At 47.0% G+C, this 24,494-nt stretch overlaps 1 protein-coding gene across 3 annotated transcripts in view; it reads right to left on the reverse strand.

Annotated features, from left to right (window-relative positions):
- MCF2 (MCF.2 cell line derived transforming sequence) overlaps positions 1-24,494 on the reverse strand; it is a 251,763-nt gene that overhangs the window by 130,807 nt on the left and 96,462 nt on the right. The window contains exon 1 of one of the 3 annotated variants that reach the window (XM_073543574.1): positions 20,176-20,261. The exons of the other annotated variants lie outside the window; for them this stretch is intronic. Coding sequence (XP_073399675.1) covers positions 20,176-20,214 — 39 coding nt within the window. The 5' untranslated portion in view covers positions 20,215-20,261. Of the gene's footprint in view, positions 1-20,175; positions 20,262-24,494 lie in introns of those variants that run through there. 3 annotated transcript variants of the gene reach the window in all.

The raw sequence follows: 24,494 nt of genomic DNA on the forward strand, positions 1-24,494 counted from the left end.
TCATTGGGCCTCACACAATCCAAAAGTGTCCAGTGTCCAAAAGTGTGTGCAGAGATTCAAAATCTCACTTATTCTCTAGTCACTTAGGTCACAGCTGTGCCATCGAGCTTGTCACATAGCGCTCAGATATTCATTGGGCCTCACACAATCCAAAAGTGTCCAGTGTCCAAAAGTGTGTGAAGAGATTCAAACTCTCACTTATCCTCTAGTCACTTAGGTCACAGCTGTGCCATCGAGGTTGTCACATAGCGCTCAGATATTCATTGGGCCTCACACAATCCAAAAGTGTCCAGTGTCCAAAAGTGTGCAGAGATTCAAACTCTCACTTATCCTCTAGTCACTTTGGTCACAGCTGTGCCATCGAGCTTGTCACATAGCGCTCAGATATTCATTGGGCCTCACACAATCCAAAAGTGTCCAGTGTCCAAAAGTGTGTGCAGAGATTCAAACTCTCACTTATCCTCTAGTCACTTAGGTCACAGCTGTGCCATCGAGCTTGTCACTATAGCGCTCAGATATTCATTGGGCCTCACACAATCCAAAAGTGTCCAGTGTCCAAAAGTGTGTGCAGAGATTCAAACTCTCACTTATCCTCTAGTCACTTAGGTCACAGCTGTGCCATCGAGCTTGTCACATAGCGCTCAGATATTCATTGGGCCTCACACAATCCAAAAGTGTCCAGTGTCCAAAAGTGTGTGCAGAGATTCAAAATCTCACTTATTCTCTAGTCACTTAGGTCACAGCTGTGCCATCGAGCTTGTCACATAGCGCTCAGATATTCATTGGGCCTCACACAATCCAAAAGTGTCCAGTGTCCAAAAGTGTGTGCAGAGATTCAAACTCTCACTTATCCTCTAGTCAATTAGGTCACAGCTGTGCCATCGAGCTTGTCACATAGCGCTCAGATATTCATTGGGCCTCACACAATCCAAAAGTGTCCAGTGTCCAAAAGTGTGTGCAGAGATTCAAACTCTCACTTATCCTCTAGTCACTTAGGTCACAGCTGTGCCATCGAGCTTGTCACATAGCGCTCAGATATTCATTGGACCTCACACAATCCAAAAGTGTCCAGTGTCCAAAAGTGTGTGCAGAGATTCAAACTCTCACTTATCCTCTAGTCACTTAGGTCACAGCTGTGCCATCGAGCTTGTCACATAGCGCTCAGATATTCATTGGGCCTCACACAATCCAAAAGTGTCCAGTGTCCAAAAGTGTGTGCAGAGATTCAAAATCTCACTTATTCTCTAGTCACTTAGGTCACAGCTGTGCCATCGAGCTTGTCACATAGCGCTCAGATATTCATTGGGCCTCACACAATCCAAAAGTGTCCAGTGTCCAAAAGTGTGTGCAGAGATTCAAACTCTCACTTATCCTCTAGTCACTTAGGTCACAGCTGTGCCATTGAGCTTGTCACATAGCGCTCAGATATTCATTGGGCCTCACACAATCCAAAAGTGTCCAGTGTCCAAAAGTGTGTGCAGAGATTCAAACTCTCACTTATCCTCTAGTCACTTAGGTCACAGCTGTGCCATCGAGCCTGTCACATAGCGCTCAGATATCAGTGGGCCTCACACAATCCAAAAGTGTCCAGTGTCCAAAAGTGTGTGCAGAAATTCAAAATCTCCCCTGTCCTATAGACACCTTGTTTTACATACTATATAGTTTGTTGGATTTTGTCTACATTTCTACCAAAAATGAGGAAGGCTGGTGGAAGAGGCCGTGGAATTGGGCGGGGGTTGGCAGCTGGTAATGATGGTGTTGGTGGTGGATCTGATGGTAGTGGCAAGAGCAAAATAGGACCGAATGCAGGAGGTGTTGAGCCTGCGTCATCGTCTGGCTACATAAGGCCTCGAACGCTTAGTTTTCTAGGAGTTGGCAAACCGCTTTTAAAGCCAGAGCATCAGGAAAAAGTTTTGTCTTACATTGCTGACTCAGCCTCCAGCTCTATCGCCTCCTCTTCTTCAGTTGTAAAAAGTAAAAGCACTGAGTCGTCATTGGAGGCTCATGTTCATGAACCACACCTTTCCTTGTGTCCTTCACCCCAACCAAGATTGAAGGATGACGCAGGCCATACTACTGATTACTCCATGGAGCTGTCTTCACATACCATGCCTGGATTATCAAGTGAAATGGTGAATTACCCAGGCCAAGATGAATCTGACATGGAGTGCACTGATGCACAGCCACTGATGGATGATTCTGCTGGTACATTCACTCAGAGCACTACATTGTCCTCGCAGTGTACAGAGCCAGATTCTGACCCTGATGAGACTCAGGTGCCCCTTCCCGCACACTATACCACCATACACGGTGACACAGAGGAAGGTGCACATGACATAGAAGAGGAGGTGATGGATGACCCAGTTGTTGACCCAGATTGGCATCCATTGGGGGAAGAGGGTGCTGCTTCCAATAGCTCAGATGAGGAGCATCCACAGCAGACATCGACATTGCAACAGCTGTTATCTGGCAGGCCCGGAGCACTCCAAAGACAGGTTCCAAACATCAAAAGAGTTGCTGGACAGCTTGTCCAGAGGGTCAAAAGATCACAGCGTGCTAGGCCGCAAAATGTCTGCCAAAGTAGGAAGAGTGCAGTGTGGCACTTTTTTGAACAAAATCCTCATGATCAGGCCAAGGTTATCTGTAAGAAGTGCGCAAAGACCTTTAGCCGAGGGAAAAATCTGAAAAATTTGAATACCAGTTGCATGCTTAGACATTTAACCAGCATGCACTTGCAAGCGTGGACACAACACCAAACCTCAAGTGCCACATGTGCAACTGATCACAACGAAGGTAGTCAGCAACGCTACATTGTTTCCCCCACTGTAAGCCCACCGGTTAGCACAGCAGGAAATGTTGAGGTGTCGTTGCAAGGCCACAGCAGTCAGGGAATCCCACTGTTACATCAACGAAAGACTGATTCTAGGTCATCAGAAAGAACTCCAACTCCATCACCATAATCAACCCTCTCTCAGTCCGCCCTGTCCACCGCTACTTCCACCATATGCAGCTCTCAAGTCCAGCTCACCCTCCCAGACACTATGAGTAGGTCAAGAAAGTACTCAGTCTCTCATCCGCGTACACTGGGTTTGAACGCCCACATTGCCAAACTAATCTCGTTTGAGATGATGCCCTTTCGGTTGGTGGAAAGCACAGCTTTCCGCGAACTCATGGCCTATGCAGTACCACGCTATGACCTACCCAGTCGCCACTTCTTCTCTCGCAAAGCCATCCCAGCCCTCCACCATCATGTGAAAGACCGCATTGTCCATGCACTCAAGCAGTCAGTGAGCGGAAAGGTGCACCTCACAACTGATGCATGGTCCAGTCGGCATGGCCAGGGCCGTTACGTGTCCATCACTGCGCACTGGGTTAATGTGGTGGATGCAGGGTCCACAGGGGACAGCGGTGGTGGGACAGTGCTGCCTAGCCCACGGTATAGGAAACAGTTGGCTGTAGGCGGTCGACCCTCCTCCTCCTCCACCTCCTCCAGAAGCGAAAGCTCGTCCACAGAGCGCAGTCGTACGAGCACTCCATCTGCAGCTGCCACTGTTGCACACGATGTGTCCCCCTATCGAGCAGCTAGTGGAAAGCGTCAGCAGGCTGTGTTGCAGATGATGTGTTTGGGCGACAGACACACCGCCGAGGTGCTGGCCGAGTACTTGAAGCGACAAACTGAGTCATGGCTGGGCAGTGTACATCTTGAGGCAGGCAAGGTAGTTAGTGATAACGGCCGTAATTTTGTGGCAGCCATAGCCCTTTCAAAACTCAGCCACATACCTTGCTTGGCTCACACCTTGAACCTGGTGGTGCAGTGCTTCCTCAAAAATTATCCGGAGTTAACAGCCCTGCTCCAGAAGGTGCGAAGACTGTGCGCGCACATCCGCCGGTCGCCTGTACACTCCATTCGTATGCAGAAGCTGCAGCGATTGCTCCACCTTCCCAACCACCACCTCATTATCGACATTGCAACAAGGTGGAACTCCACCCTGCACATGGTGGAGCGGCTGTGCAAGCAGAGGCAGGCCATAATGCATTTGTGGGAGGATACACGGCCAGGCACTTTGAGAGCAGACATGGAGTTGACAGGTGTGCAGTGGTCGAAGCTGAAAGACCTTTGTAAAGTCCTTCAGTGTTTTGAGGAATGCACACAGCTGGTAAGCGCAGACGACGCCATCCTAAGCATGAGCATCCCACTTATGCGTCTGCTCATGCAAACTTTGACGCACCTTAAGGAGCAGGCATCTGCAGCCAATGTTGATGAGGAGGAAGAGGAGGAGGGAATCCTTGATGACATTCAGCCATTGTCTGCTCAGGGACCTCTCCTGGACGAGGTGGAGGAAGAAGAGGAGGAGGAGGAGGATGATGGGGATGATTACTTAGGGGAGGAGGATGCATCTCGTGGGGCAAGTGAAAATGTTGGCGTGGCAAGGTCTGGTACAGGGTTTGTGCGTGACTGGAGGGATGTGGATTTGCCAGAAAGTGCTCCTCCACCCAGCACTCGCAGTGCATCATTGACACCGGGAACATTGGCCCACATGTCAGATTATGCCTTGCAGATCCTAAAAAGGGACCCCCGCATTGCCAAAATGATGAACGATGACGACTACTGGTTGGCCAGCATCCTGGATCCACGCTATAAAGGCAAATTACAAAACATCATGCCACAGGAGAACCTTGACCTAATATTGGCTAATAAACAAGCAACTCTGGTAAATCGGTTGCTTGAGGCATTCCCAGCACACAGCAGCGGTGATGGTTCTCACACGAGCCGTACGGGCCGGGGGCAGCTTGGCAGAGGTGTTCGTGGTGCACACAACAGAAGTGGCGTTGGAGACAGGGGTTTCATGACAATGTTGTGGACTGATTTTTCAAATACCGCTCACACAACTGGTAATACTGCATCGATGGAAAGTGACAGGAGACAGCAGTTGTCAACTATGGTAACAAACTACTTTTCCTCCCATATCGATGTTCTCCCACACAGGTCATTCCCCTTTGACTATTGGGCCGCTAAACTGGACACCTGGCCTGAATTGGCCCAATATGCCTTACAGGAGCTCGCTTGCCCAGCTGCAAGTGTGCTATCGGAAAGAGTCTTCAGTGCAGCTGGATCAATCCTGACAGAAAAAAGGACCCGTCTGTCAACCCAAAATGTGGATGATCTAACCTTCATTAAAATGAACCACGCATGGGTTTCCAAGGATTTTGTCCCACCTTCCCCTGATGACACATAGGGTGACAGAAAAATGGCTTGCTTTGGTCCACCTCTTCCTGGTACTTCACCTATTTCGCCTTTTGCATCAGCTGAATGTCCAACATCAACATATGCCACTTTCTAAAACTCCCTAACTGTGCTGCCTCCCCCCTCATGGCCGGGGTCACCACCTACCGCACGACAGCGTGCGAGTGCCGTTGCCCTGGACAGGTGGTAGGCCGACTCTTGGGCGCGGGCACTGGCACAGGGTCCCTCATAGTGCAATCAAGTGTCTCTGACGGTGGTGGTGCACACCCGCCGTCAGACACACCGCTGTACTATGAGGGGCCCAGTGCCAGTACCGACGCCCACGAGTGGGCCCCCCTTGCTTGGGCAGGGCCCCAGCATTTGCAATCTTTACCTGTCCCTGCTCCTCCGCTGTGTAGTCTGGGCCGTAAAATCCATACTGTGCCTGACACCGTTTGAGCCTGCCTCCTGATGTATAGACATATATTTTGAATGTGTACGCTATCCATACATGTTATCTGGGGATACGGTACCCTTTCTAACCTTTGTGCAATCACGTGCAATCCATACTGGGCCTAACACCGTCTGAGCCTGCCTCCTGATGTATAGACATATATTTTGAATGTGTACGCTATCCATACATGTTATCTGGGGATACGGTGCCCTTTCTAACCTTTGTGCAATCACGTGCAATCCATACTGGGCCTAACACCGTCTGAGCCTGCCTCCTGATGTATAGACATATATTTTGAATGTGTACGCTATCCATACATGTTATCTGGGGATACGGTACCCTTTCTAACCTTTGTGCAATCACGTGCAAACCATACTGGGCCTAACACCATCTGAGCCTGCCTCCTGATGTATAGACATATATTTTGAATGTGTACGCTATCCATACATGTTATCTGGGGATACGGTACCCTTTCTAACCTTTGTGCAATCACGTGCAATCCATACTGGGCCTAACACCGTCTGAGCCTGCCTCATGCTGTATAGACATATATTTTGAATGTGTACGCTATCCATACATGTTATCCAGGGATACGGTACCCTTTCTAACCTTTGTGCAATCACGTGCAATCCATACTGGGCCTAACACCGTCTGAGCCTGACTCCTGAGACATATATTTTGAATGTGTACGCTATCCATACATGTTATCCAGGGATACGGTACCCTTTCTAACCTTTGTGCAATCACGTGCAATCCATACTGGGCCTAACACCGTCTGAGCCTGCCTCCTGAGACATATATTTTGAATGTGTACGCTATCCATACTTGTTATCCAGGGATACGGTACCCTTTCTAACCTTTGTGCAATCACGTGCGATCCATACTGGGCCTAACACCGTCTGAGCCTGCCTCCTGAGACATATATTTTGAATGTGTACGCTATCCATACATGTTATCCAGGGATACGGTACCCTTTCTAACCTTTGTGCAATCACGTGCAATCCATACTGGGCCTAACACCGTCTGAGCCTGCCTCATGCTGTATAGACATATATTTTGAATGTGTACGCTATCCATACATGTTATCCAGGGATATGGTACCCTTTCTAACCTTTGTGCAATCACGTGCAATCCATACTGGGCCTAACACCGTCTGAGCCTGCCTCATGCTGTATAGACATATATTTTGAATGTGTACGCTATCCATACATGTTATCCGGGGATACGGTACCCTTTCTAACCTTTGTGCAATCACGTGCAATCCATACTGGGCCTAACACCGTCTGAGCCTGCCTCCTGAGACATATATTTTGAATGTGTACGCTATCCATACATGTTATCCAGGGATACGGTACCCTTTCTAACCTTTGTGCAATCACATGCAATCCATACTGGGCCTAACACCGTCTGAGCCTGCCTCATGCTGTATAGACATATATTTTGAATGTGTACGCTATCCATACATGTTATCCAGGGATACGGTACCCTTTCTAACCTTTGTGCAATCACGTGCAATCCATACTGGGCCTAACACCGTCTGAACCTGCCTCATGCTGTATAGACATATATTTTGAATGTGTACGCTATCCATACATGTTATCCAGGGATACGGTACCCTTTCTAACCTTTGTGCAATCACGTGCAATCCATACTGGGCCTAACATCGTCTGAGCCTGCCTCCTGAGACATATATTTTGAATGTGTACGCTATCCATACATGTTATCCAGGGATACGGTACCCTTTCTAACCTTTGTGCAATCACGTGCAATCCATACTGGGCCTAACACCGTCTGAGCCTGCCTCCTGAGACATATATTTTGAATGTGTACGCTATCCATACTTGTTATCCAGGGATACGGTACCCTTTCTAACCTTTGTGCAATCACGTGCGATCCATACTGGGCCTAACACCGTCTGAGCCTGCCTCCTGAGACATATATTTTGAATGTGTACGCTATCCATACATGTTATCCAGAGATACAGTACCCTTTCTAACCTTTGTGCAATCACGTGCAATCCATACTGGGCCTAACACCGTCTGAGCCTGCCTCATGCTGTATAGACATATATTTTGAATGTGTACGCTATCCATACATGTTATCCAGGGATACGGTACCCTTTCTAACCTTTGTGCAATCACGTGCAATCCATACTGGGCCTAACACCGTCTGAGCCTGCCTCATGCTGTATAGACATATATTTTGAATGTGTACGCTATCCATACATGTTATCCGGGGATGCGGTACCCTTTCTAACCTTTGTGCAATCACGTGCAATCCATACTGGGCCTAACACCATCTGAGCCTGCCTCCTGAGACATATATTTTGAATGTGTACGCTATCCATACATGTTATCCAGGGATACGGTACCCTTTCTAACCTTTGTGCAATCACGTGCAATCCATACTGGGCCTAACACCGTCTGAGCCTGCCTCATGCTGTATAGACATATATTTTGAATGTGTACGCTATCCATACATGTTATCCAGGGATACGGTACCCTTTCTAACCTTTGTGCAATCACGTGCAATCCATACTGGGCCTAACACCGTCTGAGCCTGCCTCATGCTGTATAGACATATATTTTGAATGTGTACGCTATCCATACATGTTATCCGGGGATACGGTACCCTTTCTAACCTTTGTGCAATCACGTGCAATCCATACTGGGCCTAACACCGTCTGAGCCTGCCTCATGCTGTATAGACATATATTTTGAATGTGTACGCTATCCATACATGTTATCCGGGGATACGGTACCCTTTCTAACCTTTGTGCAATCACGTGCAATCCATACTGGACCTAACACCGTCTGAGCCTGCCTCCTGATGTATAGACATATATTTTGAATGTGTACGCTATCCATACATGTTATCTGGGGATACGGTACCCTTTCTCACCTTTGTGCAATCACGTGTAATCCATACTGGGCGTGAGAACGGCTGGCGAGCTGTTAAGCAAGCTACAGCACCTGTCCAGACAAGTACAGGGATTCCCTAGCGAGGAGACTTATTTGATTGTTTTCAATGTTGGGACAGCAATTTTTGAGGAGCACTATACTCTGGAGAATGATAGATGGGGCCCACCATACACTGGAACATTCCAAAGGTGGACATCAGACACTGGAGCAGCATTTACAGGGCCCATTATACACTAGAGCATTAGAAATGGGGCCCATTATGTTTGGAGCATTATTTGGGCCCATAAGACAGTGGAGCTTCATCCATGAGGACCAACATATACTGTAGCATTATGTGGAGCTCATCATATACTGTTTCAAACATTATATGGGACCAATGATTCTGTATGGAGAAATAGATGGGCCTCGTCATGAGATGTAAAAAGTGAGGTATTTTTCATTGTACTATACCGCTATTTCTCTGCCGTATCGGAGCATGATGAGTTGTGGTATGTGTTAAAGGGGCGCTCTTTCGCCCAGGGCACATGAAAACCTGGAGCCAGCCCTCCCCCCCCACAGTTTGTAGCCAAATAACCCCCATTTTTCAGTGCGTAACTTGTATTATGAAGTTAATTAAGGTTGACAAGCTTAAGAAAGAAGAATTGATGCTTTTGGCATTCAAATGGGCACTGTAGGTGTGTTTCCTGTCCTCCTCTCACTGCCGACTTTTATTCCCCATTGACTTACATTGGGTTTCGTGTTTCGGGACGACCCCGACTTTTCCCTATAATCGGACGATCTTGCTCGACCCGACTTTTGGAAAAGTCGGGTTTCACGAAACGAAACGCGACCCTAAAAAACCAAAAGTCGCTCAACTCTAGTATTTAGTCATGCTGTTTGGTCTCTACAATGCTCCAGCTGTATTCCAGGAATTTGTGAATGAGGTGTTTAGGGACCTTCTGTACTCATGCGTAGTAGTGTACTTAGATGATATTCTCATCTTTTCGCCAGACCTATCCTCTCATCGGAGAAGTGTACGCATGGTCTTGCATCGCCTTCGGGAGAATCACTTCTACGCCAAGATTGAGAAGTGTCTTTTTGAGCAGACCTCGCTACCCTTCTTGGGTTATATAATCACAGATTCCGGTCTGAAGATGGATCCCGAGAAACTCTCTGCGGTACTCAAGTGGCCTGTCCTGTCGGTATAAAAGCCATCCAGCGTTTTCTCGGATTCGCGAACTACTACCGACAGTTTGTGCCGCATTTTTCCACAGTGACCAAGCCCATCACGGCCCTGACCCATAAAGGAACTAAGTCTAACAGCTGGTCCTCCGAGGCTGAAGACGCCTTTTTGGCGCTGAAACGTGCCTTTGCTTCTGCACCGGTCCTACATCGGCCGGTTGCCAGTAGGCCTTTTGTTCTAGAAGTGGACGCCTCTTCCACCGGAGCTGGGGCAGTCCTTTCCCAGCAGGCTCCCTCAGGACGACTGGTCCCCTGTTGGTTCTTTTCCAAGTCCTTTTCGCCTGCAGAGTGCAATTATTCCATCGGAGATCGGGAGTTGCTGGCCATCAAGATGGCTCTAGAGGAATGGCGGTACTTGCTCGAAGGGGCTGTGCATCCCTTTACTATCTTCACGGATCACAAAAATCTGGCCTATCTGCAGTTCACCCAGAGACTCAATTCCAGACAGGCCAGGTGGGCCTTGTATTTTTCTCGGTTTGATTTCAAGCTTCACTTCCGGCCCGGTGATAGAAACATAAAAGCGGACGCACTCTCCCGGTCTTTACAGTCGCCTGAGGAGAACGAGGGTCCATCAAATATTATCGAGCCCACCAAGGTGATCCCCGTGGCTCCTGTAAACTTTTCTACTCCTCCACCAGGCAAGACCTTCGTTCCTCAAGACAAACGTCCAGAGGTGTTGCGCTGGGGGCACTCCTCCAAGGTTGCTGGGCACGTGGGGACCAAGAAGACCCTCTCGCTTCTCTCCCGTTATTACTGGTGGGCCACCCTTCACCAAGACGTGGTGGATTTCGTCGCTTCTTGCACAACCTGTGCTCAAAACAAAGTCCCAAGGACCCTGCCCTCTGGCCTTCTCCATCCGTTACCTGTTCCGGAGGCTCCGTGGCAGCACATTGCAATGGATTTCGTAACCGACTTGCCCCGCTCAGCTGGTTGCACCACCATCCTAGTCGTAGCAGATCGCTTCTCTAAGATGGCTCATTTTATCCCCTTGCCCGGACTGCCGTCAGCCCCGAAGTTGGCCGAGATCTTCATTCACCAGATCTTCAGGCTACATGGTCTCCCGCTGCGTATTGTGTCTGATCGTGGGGTCCAATTTACTTCTCGCTTTTGGAGGGCCCTCTGCCGGCTTATGGGTACATCTCTCGACTTCTCCTCCGCGTATCATCCACAGACCAATGGACAAGTGGAGCGGATTAATCAGGGCCTGACAACCTACCTACGTCACTTTTCCAACGCCCATCAGGATAATTGGGTCTCGCTTCAACCGTGGGTTGAGTTCGCTCATAATAACCATCCCAACGAATCGACCACCTACTCGCCATTCTTTGTGGTCTTTGGTCAGAATCCTGGTGTTCCGCTGCCCATTACTGCATCATCAGGAGTTCCCGCAGCAGATGCTCTCGCCGTAGAATTTTCGGAGTTTTGGAAGGAGACCAGACAGGCACTCGAGAAGGCCAGTGCCCGAATCAAGAAGCATGTGGACAAGAGACGGAGGGATCTTCCTCCATATCATCCCGGCGACAAGGTCTGGCTCTCGACCAAACACATCCGCTTGAAAGTTCCATCCTATAAGTTGAGTCCTCGTTTCATTGGTCCCTTCGAAGTACTGAGACGCATCAACGAGGTGGCTTATAAACAGATTGCCGGCTTCACTTTGGGTCCCTAACGCCTTCCATGTCTCGCTTCTGAAACCTGTAGTTCTGAATCAGTTCCAATCTGTCTCCGCGGTCCCTCCGTTACCTATTGGGTCGGGTGACATCTTTGAAATAAAAGATATTTTGGCCATGAAAAGAGTCAGGGGGAGGACTCTCTTTCTTATTGATTGGAAGGGATTTGGTCCTGAAGAGAAGTCCTGGGAGCCTCGAGAGAATGTTAACGCCCCCCTAATATTGAAAAGATTTCTGGCCAACCTCAGAAAGGGGGGGATGTAAGGAGGGGGGTACTGTAACATCGGTGGCCGTGCCCTGGGCCGCGTCTTCTGCAGCGGCACCCGCCGCCGCCTTCCCTTACCGGCTCCTCCGCCGCAGCATGCACTCCCGTCCTGCCTCCAGCGCTGCGGCGTCCCTGCGCCCCTTCCTTAGGCCGTGGGTGTGCGCCAGCGCTTCCTCTTCGCCTATCGGAAGGTTCCCCAAGAGTCCACAGGGTTCTCTCCCTTCGAACTACTGTTTAGCCGGAAGGTCCGTGGGCCTCTCACTCTTCTGAAAGAACATTTGGAGGGAGACGTCTCAGATACCGGAATGCCCATCATTCCCTATGTTCTAGAGTTCAGAGACCATCTCGCCCAGCTAGCTACCTTGGCTAAAGAACATCAGCGAATGGCCCAGTCCAGACGAAAAACCTGGTATGACCGTAATGCCAGGGCCCGGGAATTTATGGAAGGACAGCAATTGCTCATGATTACTGCTTCCCCTGCCAACAAGCTTTTCAAGCAGTGTGGGAAGGCCCTTATCAGGTTGTCAAGAAAATCAATGACACTAACTACATTATTGCTCTGGACTCTAGTGGTCGACGACAGAAAACCGTCCACATTAACATGCTGAAAGAATACCACGACTGATCTCTGCCTGTTCTAGCCATCTGCCACCCTCCTAGTGATACCGCCGATGACGAGTGTCTCCCCGATCTTCTCCAGGTCACCCAAGCGGGAGGATCACTGGAACAAGTGCCCCTGGGCTCCCATTTATCGAATATATAAAATGACGATATTTTCGCCGTACTAAGGCCGAGGGCTGCTGCTTTCTCCTCAAAGCCGGGGAAGACTGTTATGAATGAGTCACCGAAGGAGGAAAAAACAAAAATACAAGCTAAGTCCAGAAAACCGGAGAGGTTGGTAGCTATCGGATTGCAGACCCCTGATCCTATCCACAACAACTAACAGTAGCCGTGGGGGGTTCCTACGATGCTCTAGACCCCTCGATCACAGCGGGAGAACTAAATAGGCCTAAAGAAAGAAAGGGGAAATCTAAACTGCCCCCGAGCAGACCCCGAAGCAATAGGCAGCCCCCAACATATAATGACGGTGAAGCAAGATGAAAACACTAACACAGGTAGAAAGATAGGTTGAGCAAACGATGGGGCCCAAGCTTACTAAAAAGGACAGGATAGAAAAACTGCTGCCTGCAATCCGTAAAAAACCCTACCAAAAAATGTCCCAACCGTCTGATAGGAAAAACAGGCCCTGAAGTCGCTAGGACTTCAAAAAGACTATATCAGCAGTCAGGTAAATTCTGAAGACAGAGCAAAGAGACAAACTGATCAGAGACAAAAATGGAACTCAGCACACCCCTGACTGGGGATGGCTGAACTCCAAAAAACAAGGTAAACAAAACAAAACTAATACGTTCAATAGCAGAGCAAAAACTTATCTTTGGGAAGCAGGAATCAGACTGGTCTCCAAGAATCCAGCAGAGAAATCACAGCGATTCAGAAGGGCGTCGGCTGCCTTATATCCAGTCAACAGTCCTGTTACCCAGTCATCATCTACCAGATCAGGTGTTTGGTAATCAGCCTCACTACCTTCCTTCACCAGAAGAGGGAGTTCATCAGACATCGACGGTGTAGGGGAAAATGAACTCACAACAGAAGACTCTCATCAGCCAACATGTGGAAACCCCCGGACAACACCCCATCCAGCAGGCTGCCTACTGGGTTCCAGAGGCTGTTCAAGGAATAATAAAGGACGAACTGGAGGAGATGAAATGACTGGGAGTTATTCAGCCATCTCACAGTTCTTGGGTCTCTCCCGTTGTCCTGGTCCCCAAGAAGGATGGTACAACACGATTCTGCGTTGATTACAGATGATTAAATGATGCCACCAAGAGTCATGCTTACCCATGCCCAGGATTGCTGATCTATTGGATCGTCTGGCCAGTGCCCAATTTGAGACCACGCTAGACTTGAGCAAGGGGTACTGACAGATACCCCTAACGGAGGAAGCTCGGGAGCGCTCGGCCTTCATTACTCCATTTGGGCTTTTTGAGTTCCTGGGAATGCCCTTTGGGATGAAAACTGCCCCCGCTACTTTCCAGAGACTCGTAGATCGACTGTTAGAAAAATGTCAGGACTTTGCCTGTGCTTACTTGGAGGACATTGCCATTTTTAGCACAACCTTGGATGAATATCTTAAACACTTGGGCATAGTGCTAGACTGTATCCTTACTGCAGGACTGACCATTAGCCCTGATAAGTGCCAAATAGGGAAGGCTGAGGTGCAGTTCCTCAGGCATAGAGTAGGGGGTGGGACCCTAAGGCCTGAACCTGCCAAGGTGGAAGCCATTAGCAACTGGTGTAGACCTCAGACTAAAAAGCAGGTACTTGCATTTTTAGGAACTGCTGGTTATTATCAAAAATTTGTTTCTAATTTCAGCACCTTGACCCTACAGCTTCTCCATCCAATACAATCGGGGAAGCCAGCACCAGAACGCCGATGGACAGTCTCGACAAGAAGAACCATAGGCTCCCCAGGCCGACCTACCGTTGCCACTGTACAAGGAACTATAAACGATTGAGCAATGTGAACTAAAGTGAGCAGGCCAGAGGTCTGTGTAGACCTCATGGCGTGCTCACTTATTATGAGGGGGTAGAGGTTATGATGGTGTGATATGTTATGTGGGTATCATTTTGTATCTATTTATATTTTACGGATTTCCCTTGTGTTTTCTTGTTGCCCTGTATCATTCCGTGTATTCCTCATATTGTCTAGAGTTTCAATTACCTTCCAAAAGTCTGATAATTGATTTAGCTCACTTACTGTCTGCAGCCTGACTGTATCTATGCCTCTTGATGAAACCCCTGTAGTGCCTAAATCCCCAAGGCACCTTTGTCAGGTCTGGGAGGCCTTAAAACCGCCCCAACCTGTCTTACTACCCCTGGACATAAGGAGGGGGCTGGGGAGGACAGGAGCTGTACATGTCAGATGCTGTGTGGTGACGATCGTGTGAAGACAGCACGTCAGAGAGAAGGGGAAGCATATGACCCATTTTTATCCTCTGTCTGCTGAACTATTGTACTCTTATCTTCTTGGACATTCATCCTGTTACTGAACTGCATTCATGTTCTGGACTATTGTATCCTCAGTGTGGTGGATTGTTTGTGGACCTTTCTGTTTTGCCTATAATAAAGATCTTGGGAAGGTTCACACTTCCTTCGCTCTGTTGATTGTGTGGTATTGGAGAAGGACCCCGTGACACACATGAATTAGGATAAGAAGTAAAACTAGAAATTCCATTTGCAAACTTGCACTTCAGGGTGTTTTCCCCTCATTAGTGCAAAGCAGTATAACTGCTTTGGCTACATAAGAGTGCTCTGACTGGTGGTCTAAGATGTAAAGCTACTCTTTGTAGAGAATGCCAAGTTGGCGTAGGGAGACTTATAGGCCTTGCAATGCTCCTCTTGGAATTTTAATAGGCAAGTATCCTCTTCACATATATAATTGCAGATGTAAATTCAAAGGGGAGCATTCCATGGCTTGTATGTCTCCTTAAGCTGACTTGCAACTCTCCACAAGAAAAGTTTTGAACCGTTATAGCCACTTTCACTAGCCTCTCACGCATCTGAATCAGCTCTCCTGCTTTGCACTGATGAGGGGCATCTGTTAGAAGTAGCTATCTCAAAAATTAACATCGATCCCAAAACACTTGTCTGCAAATGGAATTTCTGGTGCGACTTCTTAGTCTATGTGATGTGGACTAAAGCCCTTTAAAGTGTCGCTATTGACTTTTAGGATTGCTGCCTCCAATAGGTGGCCCTAGGGTATCTGTTATTTTCCTCTCTGGAAAGACTGCTTGCATAGATAGTTTCAGCGGTTTCACACTTAGACAGATCTGTGACTATGCCTTTAGGTACTTGCCTCCATATTGACTGTCCCTGAAATAGAAAGGGTTCTATGTACTTTTTACCAATTGGAAAGAAGAGTTGAGTTGTTTCATTGTGAGTTGGAGTTGTGGTTTAGGCCTTTTCATCATTCTCCGCCAGTTTAGCACATTTAGATAAGGCATTTGCTAGCACAACTCAACGAGTCAAGTTATTCCGCCTCGCAGAAAAGTATCATAATGCCAAAAACCTGAACTAAACACTTAACACCACAAAAGCCATTGAACATGGTAAGTTGGGTGTTGAATTACAATTTTCTGCACCACGTGGTGCAACGTGTCACAATTAATTTTGGGATTTGTGGCAGCTCTGATTCTGCTATAATTTAAATGTAGCTTTTTCCTTTTTGGCCAGCTAGGGTTAATCTTGGTCTCCTTTGCTGGCAGCTGTTTTGTAGCTAGTCAGCTGATGATTGGGGGGTGACCACTTCCACCATCCTTTAAAAAGTCACATGATCCATCAGCTGACTGTCGTTGATAGATTATTCTATGTTGACCAAGCCTGTAGTAAAGAGCTCTCTGGTTGCAGCAGTGAGTCCACTGTTTTTGTGGAGATTGTGGTCCTGGTGCCTTACCCTCTGCTGTGTGGTGCTTTGCAGTAGAGACAGTTGTCAAGTATAAGTTCCTCTCTATCTGTGTGTCTTGTGTTTTGTCACTCTCCCTGTGTTACTTATTATCTGCAGTGGTGATGCTAGTGTCCTTGCTGGCCAGTGCACTAGCCAGGGATTAGTAAGGTGACAATCAGGGACTAGGCACGTGACGATGGCGGGGGGGGAAGGATCCGCTTAGGTCATTAGGGGAGTTTAGGGACAGGCTCAGGTACATCTATACTATATACAGCATCTCATTTCTTTATTATTGTATTAAACAGGATTCAGTATCCAAGTAGGAAATATAATGGACACATAACAGTACAACGTGAATGCTCAGCACAACTTGTTCTTCTCAAGTGGAAGAATCTGCAAGCAGCATCAGTGCTCTGTCCCAGGTTCAATCATTCCTGTCACAGCTCAAGGTTACAAGCAATGAGACCAAACCTCCCATGTGCAATTGTCATTATTCTGGTCATGTCAATTTCTGCAGAAAAAGCACACTCGTGTTTTAGGCCAGTCACATCTTACAGTTTTTTTTTTGCTTTTTAGAACCTCCGGGTCAGTAAAATGCACCGATATTATAATATTGTACATCAGGATTATACACCTCTATATTATTCTGATTTCATGCACCTGCATGATATTGTGCCTCCCCAAGACGGCATATGTACTCCAGTGTCCACCCGTACAGGCAATTTCTGAAAAATTTCAACAGGAAGTGCAGATATATTTGTTTTAAAAAAAGGTTACATGTTTCTATTATTTAGCTGTAATATACATAAACAGAGCGGAAAATAAGTATTTGATACACTGCTGATTTTGCAACTTTTCCCACATACAAAGAATGGAGAGGTCTGTAGTTTTTATTGTAGGCACACTTCAACTGTGAGAGACAGAATCTTAAAATAATCCAGAAAATCATATTGTATGACTTTTACATAATTAATTTGCATTTAATTGCATTAAATTTGTATTTGATACAATAGAAAAACAGAACTCAATATTTGGTACAGAAACCTTTGTTTGCAATAACAGAGGTCAGACGTTTTCTGTTGTTTTTGACCAGGTTTGCACACACTGTAGCAGGGATTTTAGCCCACTCCTCCATACAGATCTTCTCTGAATCCTTCAGGTTTCCGCATTGGACAACACTGAGTTTCAGCTCCCTCCAAAGATTTTCTATTGGGTTCAGGTCTGGAGACTGGCTTGGCCACTCCAGGACCTTGAAATGCTTCTAACAGAGCCACTCCTTAGTTGCCCCAGCTGTGTGTTTCAGGTGTGTTTCGGGTCATTGTCATGCTGGAATACTCAGCCACGACCCATCTTCAGTGGTCTTACTGAGTGATGGAGGTTGTTCGCCAAAAGCTTGCAATAAATGACCCCATTCATCCTCCTTTCAATATAGTGCAGTTGTCCAGTCCCCTTTGCAGAAAAGCACCCCCAAATTATGATGTTTCCCTCACCATGCTTCATGGGTGGGACGATGTTCTTGAGGTTGGACTCATCCTTCTTCCTCCAAACACGGCGAGTAGAGTTGATACAAAAAAGTTCCATTTTGGTCTCATCTAACCATATAACCTTCTCCCAGGCCTCCTCTGGATCATCCAGATGGTCATTGGTGAACTTCAAAAGGGCCTGGACATTTGCTGGCATGAGCAGGGTGACCTTGCAGGATTTTAATCCATGACGGCGTAGTGTATTGCTTACAGTAATGTTTGAGACTTTGGTCCCAACTCCCTTCAAGTCATTGACCAGGTCCTCACTTGTAGTTTTGGGCTGATTCCTGACCTTTCTCAGAATCATCCTTACCCCACGAGGCGAAATCTTGCACTGAGCCCAAAACAGAGGAAGATTGACAGTCATCTTGTGTTTCTTTCCTTTTCTAATAATTGTACCAACAGTTGTTGCCTTCTCACCGAGCTGCTTGCCTATTGTGCTGTAGCCCATCCCAGCCTTTTGCAAGTCTACAATTTTGTACCTAGTGTTCTTAGTCAGCTATTTGGTCTTGGCAATGGTGGAGAGATTGGGGTGTCATTGAGTATGTAGACTGGTGGCTTTTGTACAGGTAACGAGTTCAAACAGGTGCAATTAATAGAGGTAATGAGTGCAGAGTAGGAGGGTTTCTGAAAAAAAAACTAACAGGCCTGTGAGAGCCAGAATGCTTGCTGGTTGGCAGGTGATCAAATACTTTTTTCTTGCAATAAAATGTTAATTAATTATGTAAAAATCATACAATATGATTTTCTGTTTTTTATTTTTAGATTCTGTCTCTCACAGTTGAAGTGTACCTACAAAAAAATTACAGACCTCTCCATTCTTTGTAGGGTGGGAAAACTTGCAAAATCAGCAGTATATCAAATATGTATTTTCCGCACTGCATGTATGCTTATGCAACTGTGTTCATTGCTTTTTCTTCATTTTTTTGTCTGTATGTAAATCAAAGCAGACATTTATGTCTGCAATAATAAGTACTGCCATAAGATGCGTCTGTAGTACCATAGACCATGGAAGGTTACATAAAGAGCTGTTAGGAGTAAATCAAACAGTGTGTGGCTGAATCCACATGAGAGAAATAGATGAGCTGTGTTTCCAAAGGGGAATCATTTTGGAGAGGGAAAGTATGTAAAGGAAGGAGAAGTGTGAGAGGGGATAGTGTGAGCAGGGGGCATAGTATGGAGAGGGGGGAGGTTTAGTGGGATAGTGTGGAGGGGCAGTATGGAGTGGAGTCAGCATGATAAAGGAAGTATGGAGGGGATGCATTGTGGAGAGGCAGTGTGTAGATAGGGATAGATGAGGAGGATAGTATGAAGATCGAGTAGCATAGGGGGAGTACAGAATGGGGAGATAGTATGACATCTTGATACTATGGGCTGATGCAATGAGAGGGCACAGTGTGAAGTAGGAGCAGTATGGAAATAATAAGGGCAAGAAGAGAAACAGGAAAAGGGACAATGTAAAAAAAAAAGATGGTGTGGAGGTCATAGTAAATAATGGATGACAGTGTAGCAGCTAAAGTTCATAAGGGAGGACAGTGTGGCAGTTTTAGTTCATAAAGGAGGACAGTGTGGTAATCATGTTCATAAGGGAGGACAATGTGGTGGTTATAGTTCTTAAGAACAGATAGTGTAGTCATTATGATTCATAAGAGGCAACACGGTGGCTCAGTGGTTAGCTTTGCAGCACTGAAGCCCTGGGTTCAAATCCCACCAAGAACAACATCTGCAAGGAGTTTGAATGTTCTCTCTGTGTTTGCGTGGGTTTCCTCTAGGTACTCCAGTTACCTCCCACACTCCAAATACATACTGACAGGGAATTTAGATTGTGAGCCCCATCGGGGACATTGATGATAATGTGTGCAAACTGCAAAGCGCTGCGGAATATGTTAGCGCTATATAAAAATAAAGATTATTATTATTATAAGAGCAGACTGTGTGGCTGTTACAGTTCATGGGGGAAATTCTAGTGGTTTTAGTTAATACGGGCACGTACAGTACAGTGTTTTGGTTAATAAAGATAGAAAGTATGGAGTCAAAATTTTATAGCAGAGGACAGTGTTGGAGGCAATGTACACATATGTTCAAAATTGTTGGTACCCCTCGTTTATTGACAGAAAAACCCACAATGGTCACATAAATAACTTGAATCTGACAAAAGTAATAAATAAAACAATCTATGAAAATGAACAAATGAAAGTCAGACATTGCTTTTCAACCATGCTTCCACAGAATTTAAAAAAAAAAATAAAACTCATGAAATGGGCCTGGACAGAAATGATGGTACCCCTGAAAATAATGTGACAAAAGGGACATGTTAAATCAAGGTGTGTCCACTAATTAGTATCACAGGTGTCTACAATCTTGGAATCAATGAGTGAGCCTGTACAGATACTCACTGTGCTGTTTGGTGACATGGTGTGTATCACCCTCAACATGGACCAGAGGAAGCGAAGAGAAGAGTTGTCTCAGAAGATTAGAAATAAAATTATAGAAAAACATGTTAAAGGTAAAAGTTATAAGACCATCTCCAAGCAGCTAGATGTTCCTGTGACTACAGTTGCACATATTATTCAGAAATTTAAGCTCCATGGGACTGTAGTCAACCTCCTTGGACGTGGCTGGAGGAAGAAAATTGGTGACAAATCAAAGAGACAGATTATATGAATTGTAACAAAAGAGCCCGGAAAAACTTCTAAACAGATTAAAGGTGAGCTTCAAGCTCAAGGAACATCAGTGCTAGATCGCACTATCCGTCGTTGTATGATCCAAGGTGGACTTCATGGGAGACTACCAAGGAGGACACCATTGTTGAAAAAAATCATAAAAAAGCCAGACTGGAATTTGCCAAACTACATGTTGACAAGCCACAAAGCTTCTGGGAGAATGTCCTATGCACAGATGAGACAAAAATGGAACTTTTTGGCAAGGCACATCAGCTCTGTCATGCTCGCGCTTTGGCTGAATGGCGTGAGCCGGGGGGTTGTGGCCCCACTGTGCCACAAACCAGACTACCCTGGAAGGGGCGTGACTATGACAGCTACCTCGGTCTTCGCTGGAGCCTCTGATGGTGAGGTCAGGCTTGTGCAGCAGGTAGATGCTGGGTGCCACACCAGGGTGGTGTCTGGCTGTGGCTGCTGATCCCACTTGGGGACAAGTCACTTGGACAGGTTCAACAGACAAGCAGGCAGGTAGGCACGGCAGACATGGCTGGTACCCAGGCAGGCACAGCTGAGACACAGGGCTAATGGGCATGGCTGAGACACAGGGCAAGTGGGTACGGCTTGGAGACACAGGGCAAGCGGGCACGGCTTGAAGACACAGGGCAAGCGGGCACGGCTTGGAGACACAGGGCAAGCGGGCACAGCTTGGAGACACAGGGCAAGCGGGCATGGCTTGGAGACACAGGGCAAGTGGGCATGGCTTGGAGACACAGGGCAAGCAGGCACGGCTTGGAGACACAGGGCAAGCAGGCACGGCTTGGAGACACAGGGCAAGCGGGCACGGCTGGAGACACAGGGCAAGCGGGCATGGCAGGAGACACAGGGCAAGCGGGCACAGCTGGAGACAGGGCAAGCAGGCACAGCTGGAGACACAGGGCAAGCGGGCACAGCTTGGAGACACAGGGCAAGCGGGCACGGCTTGGAGACAAAGGGCAAGCGGGCACGGCTTGAGACACAGGGCAAGCGGGCACGGCTTGAGACACAGGGCAAGCGGGCACGGCTTGAGACACAGGGCAAGCGGGCACGGCTTGAGACACAGGGCAAGCGGGCACGGCTTGAGACACAGGGCAAGCGGGCACGGCTTCAGACACAGGGCAAGCGGGCACGGCTTGAGACACTGGGCAAGCGGGCACGGCTTGAGACACAGAGCAGGCAGGCACGGCTAGAGACACAGAGCAGGCGGGCACAGCTAGAGACACGGGGCAGGTGGGCACAGCTTGGAACACACAACAGGATGGCACAGGAGAGACACAGGGCAGGCAGGAGTGGTATATAAAGAAATAGGTAGAGATCTGTTCACACAGCGGGTTCCGGTACTGATACAGGCAGGAAGGAGTGGAATATGAAGGAACAGGTTTGGACCTGTCCACACAGCGAGTGCAAGTACAGATACAGGCAGGAAGGAGTGGAATATGAAGGAACAGGTTTTGGACCTGTTCACACAGGAGGTGCAGGTATGGATACAGGCAGGAAGGAGTGGAATATGAAGGAACAGGTTTTGGACCTGTTCACACAGGAGGTGCAGGTATGGTACAGGCAGGAGTGCAGAGTAGGCGGAGCTGCAGAAGTGCGGAGTAGGCGGAGCCGCAGGAGTGTGGAGTAAAGCTGAACCACAAGGTCTGCGGAGAGAAGCTGCAGCAAGAGGTTCTGCAGCGGCAGCAGGAGCAGAGGAAAGCTGAACCACAAGGTCTGTGGAGAGAAGCTGCAGCAAGAGGTTCTGCAGCAGCAGAGTAAAGCTGATCCACAAGGTCTGTGGAAAGAAGCTGCAGCAAGAGGTTCTGCAGTAGCAGAGCAAGCTGAATCACAAGGTCTGTGGAAAGAAGCTGCAGCAAGAGGTTCTGCAGCAGCAGGAGCTGAGCAGGCAGAGCTGCAAGGGTGCAGAGCTGCAAGGGTGCAGAGCAGGCAGAGCTGCAAGGGTGCAGAGCAGACAGAGCTGCAAGGGTGCAGAGCAGACAGAGCTGCAAGGGTGCAGAGCTGCAAGGGTGCAGAGCAAGGACGGGGAGGACACAGGGAAAGGCACAGCAGGGAAGGAAGCCAAAGACAAGGTGGCATGGGAAGGACAGAGTTCAGACAAGGTACATTAACAAAGACTCAAGGACCAGGATATTCTGCCTTCTGGCAGGCAGACAAAGGTACTAGGAAAGACAAGGAGTATTCCTCCAGAGAAGGAGGAGATACACAGGAGAAGACCTGGCAGGCTCAGTAGCAAGATACTAACTGAGTCTAGACATTGCACAGGCAATGTTCCAGTGGATGGGGCAGGCCTAAATAGTCGAGGGCTCTAGGTAATTGGTCAAGGACAGATTAGACAGGTGCACCATGACTACATAAGAAGCAGAGAGTTCAGGCACCACCCCCCTATACACACAGTCAAGAAACATGAACACAGCAGACAGGAGATTAGAGGGACAGAGCATGGAGCTGGCAGTATACAGAAATCACAGCAAGGCTAGGAGTAGTGAGCAAGTTGGTGAGTGGGGAATGGGATGCCATGCAGCGATGCCAGCAGGGTTGTTACAAGCTCTATGTTCACAGATGGAAAAATGAAGCATATCAAGAAAAGAACACCGTCCCTACTGTGAAACTTGGAGAAGGCTCTGTTATGTTCTGGGGCTGCTTTGCTGCATATGGCAATGGCTAAGAGGAAAACATTGGGCTATTCTGAAGTGGCCTTTTATGAGCCCTGACCTAGATCCTATTGAACATCTCTGGAAAGAGCAGAAACATGCCATCTGGAAAAGTTAACCTTCAAACACGAGACAACTGGAACAGTTTGCTATTGAGGAATGGGCCAAAATACCTGTCAAGAGGTGCAGAAGTCTCATTGACAGTTACAGGAATCGTTCAATTGCAGTGATTGCCTCAAAAGGTTGTGCAACAAAATATTAAGTTAAGGGTACCATCATTTCTGTCCAGGCCTATTTCACGAGTTTTATTTTTTTTTTAATTCTGTGGAAGCATGGTTGAAAAGCAATGTCTGACTCTCATTTGTTCATTTTCAAAGATTTTTGATTTATTAGTACTTAGTCAGATTCAAGTTATTTCTGTGAAAATTGTGGGTTTTTCATTCATTAAATGAGGGGTACCAAAAATTTTGACCACGTGTGTACCTTAAGAGGGACAAAGTATAGACATATTTTGTGCATATAGGCTAATTATTTATGGGAAGATATTTCTATTCTGGGGGGCATTATAATGAAATTGCTATTTTTAAGGCCATAGTGTCAGCTATAAGATACCTGAGTGTTTATTTGGAATACTGACTGTGAATAATCAGTACTATGGTTCCTGTATAATCAATAGTTGGATGATGACTGGTAATAACTCCCAGTATCTCCTTATTCATGTTCTAACTGGGGTCTAGTGATATGTTCATGCACTGATGGTGGTTCTAGTGCTGTATTCATATGCTGATATTGGTTTTGGTGCGGTATTCCAGAACTAATGGGGGTTCTGGTGATGTATTTATGTACTGATTATGGTTCTGGTGCTGTATTTCTGTAACGATATTAATTCTAATCCTGTACACATGTAGCATTTCATAACTTGTTATCTATGATAATATGTAGTGTGCCATCTGAAAAGTTAAGGATTACTACATCTCATCTGTAGTTATGTTTTGAGAAGTAAACATTTGTATTTGAAGCCCCCCTCTTTCTTTCTCGTTAAAATTTAAGAAATTAAAAATATAAATGTATTTGTTATTGTGGTATCTGTAAAAATCCAGGAGATCAAACATTTCAGCAAATAAACTTAATTAATCTGTGTGGTAGTGAAAAAAAATCGAAACACCAGAATTGCACTTTTTGTGGCATCTCACCTGCATAAAAAATACATCAAAGTCTTCTATTCACCCCAAATTTGTATGAATAGCTCAGCATGCAGAAAAAAGCCCTTAAGCACTATGATAGGAATAATAAAAATGTTACAGGTCTAAAAAAATTGCATCACAATGCAAAATACCTTTTTTTATGTTTTGGTATTGCCATAATCGC

This window comes from Dendrobates tinctorius, unplaced genomic scaffold (assembly GCF_039654945.1).
Source record: "Dendrobates tinctorius isolate UK_male_01 unplaced genomic scaffold, ASM3965494v1 ptg000133l, whole genome shotgun sequence".
NCBI lineage: Eukaryota > Metazoa > Chordata > Amphibia > Anura > Dendrobatidae > Dendrobates > Dendrobates tinctorius.